The sequence below is a fragment of the Larimichthys crocea genome, chromosome I, assembly GCF_000972845.2.
Source record: "Larimichthys crocea isolate SSNF chromosome I, L_crocea_2.0, whole genome shotgun sequence".
Lineage (NCBI taxonomy): Eukaryota > Metazoa > Chordata > Actinopteri > Sciaenidae > Larimichthys > Larimichthys crocea.
Window position 1 is genome coordinate 35892443 of NC_040011.1, and position 10682 is coordinate 35903124.

The 10682-nt window shown below is 39.5% G+C and overlaps 1 protein-coding gene across 6 annotated transcripts; it reads right to left on the minus strand.

The window, feature by feature from the left end:
* Positions 1 to 4736: 4736 nt before the first annotated feature.
* LOC113744006 (uncharacterized) lies at positions 4737 to 9554 on the minus strand. 6 transcript variants are annotated; one of them, XM_027279140.1, is made up of 8 exons: positions 9435 to 9554; positions 7791 to 8029; positions 7526 to 7667; positions 7319 to 7429; positions 6871 to 6927; positions 6609 to 6755; positions 6405 to 6512; positions 4737 to 5824 (listed from the first exon to the last, which is right to left on the minus strand). In XM_027279140.1, the coding sequence occupies exons 3-8, from the start codon at positions 7655 to 7657 to the stop codon at positions 5771 to 5773; spliced, it is 609 nt and encodes a 202-aa protein (XP_027134941.1). In that variant the 5' UTR covers positions 7658 to 7667; positions 7791 to 8029; positions 9435 to 9554; the 3' UTR covers positions 4737 to 5770. The 6 variants fall into 6 exon arrangements, 5 of the variants coding, with proteins under 5 accessions (XP_027134941.1, XP_027134950.1, XP_027134948.1 ...); XM_027279149.1 differs by having other exon boundaries at positions 7791 to 7818; positions 9435 to 9526; XM_027279147.1 differs by having other exon boundaries at positions 7791 to 7987; positions 9435 to 9504.
* Positions 9555 to 10682: the final 1128 nt, after the last annotated feature.

Here is a 10682-nt window from a genome sequence, read left to right on the forward strand (position 1 = left end):
TGTAACAAAATGAAAATCAGCACCTCTGTAGTTGTTAAATGTTATGTCATAATTTAGCACAAAAATGAAGTGTAAAAATGACAATTTAAGTTGTTACAGGGTTTTGTCTGGGACTCTTTCTGAGCTCGGAACAGTGACATAAAAACATCGGCTCTGCAGCATTCAACAGCCCCCACACGCACGACACCCGGGGAGACGAGACAGTGAGGCACCGAAGTCAAAAAAAAAAAAAAAAAAACGGCTCCCTAAATCGGCTCCAACGAGGAGCCGGCTTCCCGTCGTTCACTTAAAGAGCGGTCTTGAAACTGGATCGTTCGCGTCCGCACATCACTAGGAGGAGGAGGGAGGAGGAAGAGGCCATAAACTGTGCACTATGATTGGAACTTCGGTTCTTTTTAGGGAGTCGGTCATTTGACTCTTATCTTTCGGCTCTTCATTTTAGATAGATGGCCCTCGACATCGGAGTGTAGCAGCCTGTGGGAGAAGCTGCTGCTGTCTGTCCACTGTGTGGTGAAGAGGGTGTGTTCAGTGTCCATGATGGATAAGAGTTTATTCAGCGTCCTTCTCCACCACAGTCTCAAGAGACTCTCTCAGTCCAAGAACAGAGCCAGCCTTCTTGGATCTTCTTGTGTTTCTACCTTTCAGCCCACTTCCCGGCAGGCACAGCCCATTGTTCAGTGAGGTTAGGTTGTGGCTCAGGTCTCCAGGCGCACTGCTATCTTAGTTTGTTGTGATTTGATGAGGGTCACAGCGTTACATAATAATGCAGAATCGACACACAGTGGGTTTTTGGGACCCCTAGGCACCACTATGTCCTGCTTGTAACTAGTGCATTTTAATAATATACAATTACCAGATCCAAAACTTTGTTTTATGACCCAAGAAAGTGAGATGCTCTAAGATAAAGGGTAAGCAAGTTGCTCAGAACAAACAGCCATGTTGGCAGACATGTGGGAGAAAATAAGCTAACCATGCACATTTTTTCTGGGTATGCCATAAGTTGAGCTCCTTCTGGGATGGGTGTCAAGCCACAATTAAAAATATTACTGGGATATGAAATGCAAATAAATATGTACCTTGGAAATGTAACTGAATGTGTCACTAGAAATGATAGATGTTTAGTCATGTCAACATCCTTGGATGCTTTCCAGACATGTCCTGATCTAAGCAAGCTGGCCTCACTGTAGAGATACTTTGTGTTGTTGCACATTCCCACAGATTCATGGTGTATTATAGTTGCAGTGTTTGGGGATACTGTAGCAATTTGTGCAAGCAACCAAAACCACAAAATCAGCATTCCTCAGGTGGAATCTTTCTTTACTGTAGTTAGCATAACATGTCTGGGCAACATTTTTTCACTCACCCTACCCTCTTTTTCTCAGTCAGTCCTTATGCAGAAACGGACTTATGGCACGAGACTGAACTCTGATAAGCACCATTAAGGTACATTGCTCAGAGTGCAGGGTCCAGGTTGTGTAAAAGCTGGCTTGTCCTGTTTGTAGTTACAGATCTACTCCAGACCTATCAGTTCAAAACTCCCTATCTGCTGAGGTCATTCATGGACTGATGAGGCATTACAAACACCACTACAAGTTCTTTTTGGGCCATTTTTCACCAATCGATACATGAACTGTTTATGCATGACGTGCTTGATAAGTAATGTGACGCATGAGGCAGATACACAAGCATGAAAAAGCAGGTTTTGCTGGAGTAAATAATAACATATCTGTGTCCAATGAATAACTAGTAAAAATCTGCTCCTATAGTAGTATGATGGCCTTATATAGAAAACTAAACTTACTATACACCTGGAAGCGAAAACATTATAAGATATTATTTGAAAATCTAAAACATTTCATGTTTGCAGGCCTTAAAATGACACTGTCCTCACAGGTATAATTTAACAACTATGAAACTGCACGTGCAGGGAGAGAAAAGGGTGTCTAAGAGGATGATCTATCATAAAAAGTGTAATGTAACTAAATTTAATCCACACACACATAAGGAGCTTGGAAATTAACTTTAAATTGACTTCCCTCTGCACAAACCCAAATGCAACAAAAAGACATATCATATGGTGTTGTTATCTGCACATTTACCAGACAAAGAAACCTGAATTACCGCATTGCAGCTCTTCATGTTACAGATCATCACTTTGTTAAAGTGAAGCAACACTGAACAAAAACAAGGACAGGCGGTTTGTCTGGACTGTGTGATGCGTGCACACTTCAGTTTTATTAACTCACTTGACACACAGTGTTCCCTTCTTCTTTTTTTTTTTTCTCTCCAAAAGTTTTTGATCTAAACAAAGTCCACAAAAGCGCACTGATGCTTAAAAATGCGCAAACACCGCCCCTGTCTGCCTCACCGGGCCAATTGCGTTACCGGGGAGACACACGCCCCGCACATCACGAGCACTCCTCCTCAGCGTCACACAGGATAAAATTACAGCTCTGTGAACAGAGCTCGGCTTTACATCAGTCCAATTAAACTGCTTGGAGGCCGTCTGTCACCCCTGTCGCCGTCGCTGTTTGACAAAACTCTCAAGTAAGATGTTTTTTTTTTTTTGTGTTTAGCTTTTGCATATATCATTTCCATTGTTTTTTCGTGGGCTTCGTGTTTGTTACGAGTGTGTCACATACGGTTGCATTTGTGGATTTAAGCTGCAAAAGTTTAAACTTTGCAGAAAGTTATAAACAAGGTTGATAAACAAGGATTTTCAAACTTATTTTTTTGCGCCATAGATTGGTGATGGTTGGTGTCGTCTGCAGTGTGCTTCTTTCTTTCTTTCTTTCTTTTGGGTTTGTGCCAATATTTGCACGTTAATGTACATCCGCGTTCAACACGTTTTTGATCACTTAAATTATGCTCGTGATTTTAGTTTGTAGCTTCATATTATTATGCTGTTGACACTTCTGCAGAAAGTATTGGGAAATCTGCACTACCCATAATTTTGAGCGAAACTATGAACTTGTGTTGCACGTCCAAAGAAAACTTATCTGTTTTGAAGGCCAAAGTTCAACCATGCAAGACAAATATTTACAGAGGTGGTGCAAGAGAGGCAGGAGGCAGAGGTTCATTGTTCTTAATATGGAACAAAGTTCAGACTTCCTCAACTTGCTGAGGTCTTGATGTTTTTTGGTTAGCTGTGGAAAATGTGTTTTTGTTCTTTTTAGGATGACCATCAGTTCCATCTGTCATGAGCAGAAGAAGGAGCTTCTGACATTGCTCAGAGAACGTGGCTCCAGGAAAGGGAATCCTGGCTGCGGATGAAAACAGGTGAGCCTCAAGTTTAAATATTGATCTGTGGTGTGCCATGACTGCAGAGTGTGCAGCTCAACTGATCTGACCCTCTTTGTCAAGGAACCATGGGAAAGGTCTCCAGAAAATCAACGTGGAGAAAAATGAGGACAACCGTCGCTGCTTCCGTGACCTCTTCTCCAACCCTCAACGGTGTGGGTGGGATCTCTTTTTTTCCACGAGACGCTCTACCCAGAGTCAGACAGTGGCAAAATCTTTCCCCACGGTCATCAAGGATAAGGCATTGTGTCGGCATAAGGTGAGGGGCTCTACGTGGAATTTGAGCCCAGTTAAGTACACACCTTCATGTCTTCCATGTTGATCATTGAAAGTTATGGATGAGTGTGGTTTCCTTGTTTCAGGTGGACAAAGGCACAGCTGGTCTAAATGGAACAGACGGCGAGACCACCACACAAGTGAGAATGGCATTATTTTATGTGTGTCACTGTTCCCAGCTCAGAAATAGTCCAGCACATAACCCCTGTAACAACTTAAATTGTCATTTTTACACTTCAGTTTTTGTGCTAATTATGACATAACATTTTAACAAGCTACAGAGGTGCTGATTTTCATTTTGTTACCTTTAGACAGGTTTCTAGTCTTTATGCTGACCTAAGCTGCTGGCTGGAGTTTCATGTTTACCACACAACATAGGTATCAATCTTCATATCCAACTTTTGGCAACAAGACAATAAAACATATTTCCCAAAATGTTTGTGAAAAGTTTTCAGAGGCTTCATGGAGCCACTCTGATACAGCATATTGTAATTTTAAAAGCAGGTGCATGTGTTATGTCTGTGAACATACAACCAATCAAGTAGAATATTTCAACATTTTCAGTATGTCACTGATAACCAGCCGAGTGTTATGTACCAGAAGTCCCTGCCAGTAGGGGATGAAGATTTTATAAGAAGTGATCACATTTTCACCGGCTAGATGAAACCCCATCAGGAACTCTGCACATCCAAAGATCACAATGGCAATCTGGAAAGGAGAAGTCAGAGGATGGATTAAAATACCTCCAGTAAGATAACAGGTATGCACTTATTTACTACTCGTGGCTCTGGATTGCTGCGTTACCCCAAGAATTCTGGGCTCTCTTTGGACGAAGCGATGCAGAGGCTTGCTGTACATCAGCACACTTTGGTCTGCCTCCTGATTTTGGTCTCTTGCTGTTGTTCTCCCTCTGGTTGTTGACTCAGTCCCCTCCATTGGCAGCAGACTGGACACAGTGTTTTGTTGTGGGAGGAGAGAACAATAATGAATCTAACCAGATGCTCTCCCTTCGGCAGCTCAGATAGTATTTTTAAAGTCTACTGGGCAGTTTTAAAGAGACAGAGTGGTTGTGGCGTAGCAGAATTACTCCAGATATCTGTTGCATGCAAGATTAGAAAAGCACTCTGAAAGTATGAAGTGAAAAATAAGAAGTGACCCACCTTGTTTTACTTGTTTAATGCAGAGAAGCTGTGTTATCGATAACAGGAAGAGAATGTTGTGGGTGGACAGGAAGTGAGGAAATATGAGAGTACTATTTTTTTTCATTAGGAGGAGGAGCTAAAAGTTTGTTGCAAGCTACAGGCTGAGGCTGTTCCCACAGTCAGTACAATAAGCTTTCAGTCACCTAAAATAAAACCACTGACATCTATGTGGAAATCCAGTGACTGGCAGACTGGTTAACAGACTTGAATAGCTTTACTTTCAGATAAAACACACTTTTGTGTGGTCAAATTAATCCGCATCAGAATATTTCTTGCTGTGGCTCATCTTTATGTTTCTAAAAAGTTCTGAACATTTGGAACTATGGTCATAGTCCTTTGTTGAATTCCTCGGTGGAGCAACATTCATTTTGATGACTGGGACTGTCACTTTCAGTGTTTCCCCATGACTGCTGTGCAAGCACATTGGCATCACTAGTTCTGTTTTCCCCCCCTGCAGACATCTCCTCCTCCAAATAACAAAAACAGCAATTATAGCAACAATGTTTTGGTCACTTAATTTATTTTTTTCATTTATCTATTTAGTAATTTCTTCTGCTGAAGCTCGAAGGTTGCAGAGTGAGGCCTCCTTCTCACTCTGCAACTCTCCAACAAGGACCAGGGTGAAGACATGAAATCACTCTCATCTTCCATTACCCAGCCTTATCTAGCTGGTAAATGATTGATTGTTGATTGTGTACATACAGGTAGTACACATAAGCCTTGGTAGAGAGCTTAGTGGTTATGATATTTTCCTATGAGTGCATGTAAAATAAATGTGGTTCAGCATTGCATTTTTACTGCAGTTACACATACTGCAGATTTAGGTAAATAAAAAAAGCTGTGGCTGGGCTACAGGGCTGCTGCCTCTAGGTGGTGTAATCTTCACATGTAATATACTGTAACATAATTGTGACAAGTCTCTTAAACAGGTTAGATGTGCTGCAGGAAAGGCAGTGCTAGTTATTGTAGGATAATTCTTCAAAAGGTTGATCTTAGTTTGATGGTGTGTCAGTCCTCTGTGGTGGTGGGATGAACTGGACGATAACCTGTTGAAAAAAAATGCAAATGGTTATTAGGGAAGAGGACAAGAAGGCAATACAGTGACTGACACAGCTGGTGAATAGTATTTGTATTTATTTTTATGGTTTTGGACAGCACCTGGGTTATTTAGGTTGTTTCAACAACATAATTGAATTGATTCTGTTCAATTCTGATCTTGTAGCATACTTTGTGCTATGTTGTTTGTCTGTGACTCATTTTTATTGCTGACTTCCTGGTTAAGATCTCAAACCAATGAGAGTTTTCAGATAGAAAAACATTACAATAACAATTCTGGATTTGGATTCAGAGACTCTTAGTGAAGCTAAAATTATATGAAGGAACTGAGATGTACCCTGGCATTGCTGTGTTTAGTTTCAATAGAGGGAATTTCTCTACTTTCTATCAACCATACATCACAAAAGATTTTTTTTTTTTTTTTTGTTTTACCTTTTCAGTTTTTTACCTATTCTTTGCACATCTTTTATTCTGGTCACAAATATCTCCTTTCAAATAGTTACATTTGAATTATGAATGTCTAATCTTAGAGACCTGTTTTAGACAAAGTTACGATGAAGAATGTTTTACCTGAGTGCGTGTAGATTTCAGAGCTAAACGTGCGACGGTACACAAGAAGATGAGGAGCACTGACACGCACAGGGAGGAAATGAACAATATGATTTCCACAGCTAAAAGCTGCTCTTGAAGAAAGAGAAAGAGACAGTGAAGGAGAAAGTTATTCATTTTGAACATGTGTTGCATACAGTCTGAAAAATGTAGGCTGCAACTCACCATTTTGTAAAAGCACCAGTCACTGTAGTCCCCCCAATGTCCCCATAGTGTAAGGTAGCTTAAATAGAAGAAGTTGTCTATCCTGTAGCCAACAGAGACCACGATTCCCAAGATAGACATGATGTACATGGCCAGACTCACAGTCACCTAGAAAAGATGTCCAACAAGATAAGGTGAGTTATTAAGAAAGAGAGAGAGAGAGTGAGGGTGACTAAACAAAGTTAAATGATAGAACTGGAACAGAAAATTACAATATACATACCATCTTCTTGGATGGATGTAGCCCAGTGTAGAGAGAGAGGCTTCCACAGACAATAAACTTTAAAAACAAACAATAAAAGATTAACATATAATTTTTCACTCAAAGTATATTTGTCATGTTTATCATCATGGCAGCAAAACAGATTAAAATACAGAATGATAAAATCATCTGTCTTCCTAATGACCTGCTGTTTTAAAATATTTAACAAATTTAACTAATTGAACTTGACTTTATAAAATGGTTTTAAATTTTGGTTTGGTAAAGTTTGTTTTTGGGAAATATCATTACATAGGTATCAGTTTTCAGAGGCTTCAAGGAGCCACTCTGATACCGCATATTGTAATTTTAAGAGCAGGTACATGTGCTACGTCTGTAAACATACAACCATACAAGTACCATATTTCAACATTTTCAGTATGTCACTGATAACCAGCCGAGTGTTATGTACCAGAAGTCCCTGCCAGTAGGGGATGAAGATTTTATAAGAAGTCATCACATTTTCAATGGCCAAAAAAAATCCCATCAGGAACTCTGCACATCCAAAGATCACAATGGGAATCTGGAAAGGAGACGTCAGAGGATGGATTCAAATACCCCCAGTAAGATAACAGGTATGCACGTATTTACTACTCATGGCTCTGGATTGCTGCGTTACCCCAAGAGTTCTGGGCTCTCTTTGGACGAAGCGATGCAGAGGCTTGCTGTACATCAGCACACTTTGGTCTGCCTCCTGATTTCGGTCTCTTGCTGTTGTTCTCCCTCTAGTTGTTGACTCAGTCCCCTCCATTGGCAACAGACTGGACACAGTGTTTTGTTGTGGGAGCAGAGAACAATCATGAATCTAACCAGATGCTATCTAAGCAGCATGCAAGATTATCAAAGCACTCAAAGTATGAAGTGAAAAATATGAAATGACCCACCTTGATTTAGTTGTTTAATGCAGAGAAGCTGTGTGGTGGTGGAGAATGTTGTGGGTGGACAGGATGTGAGAAAATATGAGAGTACTATTTTTTTTCACTGGGGGGAGGAGCTGAAACTTTGTGGGCAAGCTACAGGCTGAGGCTGTTCCCCAATCAGTGCATTAAGCTGTCAGTCACCAAGTCAAATCCACTGACATCTGTGTGGAAATCCAGTCACTGGTTGAAACACTTGAACAGCTCTACTTCCAGAAAAAAAATCGGAATCAGAACATTTCTGGCTTTGGCTCATGTTTTTAAAAAGCCCTCAACATTTGGAAGTCCAGTTCAATCCTGTGTTGAATTCTTTGGTGGAGCAACATTCATTTTGATGATTGGGACTGTCACTTTATTTCCTCATGCATACTGACGCCACTAGTTCAACAGATTTACTGTTGAAATCAGAGAGCTGAGGTTAATTCACAGAGTAAAACAGCCATAGTGTCATACTAGGAGGAATTCTGTCTAAAAACACATAAAACATTGAAAATGTTTTTAAAAATATATTAAGACAGCTCTTTTTTTAACAGTTAAAATGCCTGTGTTGTCACAGCATGGTCTAGTTATACCTAGGTCTTGGGATTTGACGTCACAACTTCAGAGCAATATTAAAAACATCATTGTCGACTATAAATTGTAGACTTTTATTGCTGTAGCCTGGCTGTCGATGTGTCCTTAAGCTTTATAATGACTCAAGTGTGGTTGTTACTGTTTACTGTACACACGTACAGTCATTTTGGATTCTGGACACAACACACTTTCTAATTCTTATATATATGGCTATGCAGCTCATCCAAGTTTACCTCAACCATATGCTAAGCCCACAGCAGGAGTTGCACCATCTTCTCAACAACACAAATGATGCAGACAGAGGTAAAAATTACCAGTATGTACTTCAGGGGTCAAAATACATTAGAATCTGTGCTGGGTGGAGGCAAGGTCTTGATAAAATGTGATGGTGTCAGGATGACCGTTAAAAAAAGCAGAACTAATGATGATGCGGAAAGGAAATGATGAAGCATTTTAAAATGCAGACAGTCCCAGTCTTCAAAATGAATGTTGCTCCATCAAAAAACTCAGCATAGGATTAAAACTGCAATTTTCAGATCTTTTAAAAACACAACATGAGCCAAAGCAAGAAATGTTCAGATGCTATAAAACTTTTACCTGAAAGTAAATCTATGACACAAAGTGGTTTTATAGGTATAAACTTTGGAAATGTGTTGCTGGCATTAAATTTAAAAATGGGCATTTTTTTCCAAAAGCAATAAAATCTTTCAGTTTCAACATTTGATCAGTTACTTTTGTGCTATTTCCAATTAAATGTGCAGTTTCATTGTTTTGCACATCATCACATTTTGTTTACATTGTACAGAGTGTGCCAACATTTTGGGAATTTAGGTTGTAAAATAAACATGGTGCAGTATTACATTTCTTACTGCAGTTACACATAATGCAGATTTAGGGTAACTAAAAAAAATTGTGGCTGCTGCCTCTAGGTGTGACTGAAAATTGAAGGTGCCAAACACACATTTAATGAATCTAAGCAGCATGCAAGATTATCAAAGCACTCTGAAAGTATTAAGTGAAAAATATGAAGTGGCCCACCTTGATTTAGTTGTTTAATGCAGAGAAGCTGTGTAAGCGATGACAGAGAGGGAGCACAGAGTTTTCTTTTTTTCATTGGGGGGGAGGAGCTGAAACTTTTTTGGCAAGTTACAGTTTGAGGCTGTTCCCCAATCAGTGCATTAAGCTGTCAGTCACCAAGTCAAATCCACTGACATCTGTGTGGAAATCCAGTGACTGGTTGAAACACTTGATAAGCTCTACTTCCGGAATCGGAAAAATCGGAATCAGAACATTTCTGGCTTTGGCTCATGTTTTTAAAAAGCCCTCAAAATTTGGAAGTCCAGTTCAATCCTGTGTTGAATTCTTTGGTGGAGCAACATTCATTTTGATGATTGGGACTAGGGCTCTAAATCAACATCCACCCACCAGCCAAATGCGGGTTAAAATACATTTTGGCGTGTATTAAAAAAACTCATGTTCTTCTAAACATGCTTCTACATGTGTAAATATGGTACGTAGTTAATTAGTTTCACTTTATTTTATTGTTATGTACAAGAAATGGGTCATATTAGACCCTGAATAGTATGTAAGGGTTAATGAGTAATGAAATGTTGGGATAATTTTTGTATGTACTTAAGTTCCCAACTTCATTGTAAGATTAATTTAAAGCTTTATTTAATAAAATGATCAAATTAATTCAGTTGCTCTCATAAGCTGTCTTTTTTGCACGGGAAAAAACGTGGCTAGTGGAAATTCTGATTGGCTGGTAACTTCAGAAACTTACCAGCCACATTGGCTGGTGATCAAAAAAGTTAATTTAGAGCCCTGATTGGGACTGTCACTTTATTTCTCCATGAATACTGACGTCACTAGTTCTGTTTTTACAGATTTACTGTTGAAATCAGAGAGCTGAGGTTAATTCACAGAGTAAAACAGTCATAGTGTCATACTAGGAGGAATTCTGCCTAAAAACACATAAAACATTGAAAATGTTTTTTAAAAATATATTAAGACAGCTCTTTTTTTAACAATTAAAATGCCTGTGTTGTCACAGTATGGTCTAGTTAGACCTAGGTCTTGGGATTTGACGTCACAACTTCAGAGCCATATTAAAAACATCAATTTTGGCTATAAACTGTAGATTTTCATTGCTGTGGCCTGGCTGTCGATGTGTCCTTGGCTTTATAATGACTTAACAGTTTACTGTACAGACATAATTCTTACATATATGAAGGAAGCCTGCATTCTGTGTTTTAGGGGCGATTTGGGCACCATGAGCTCTTTAAG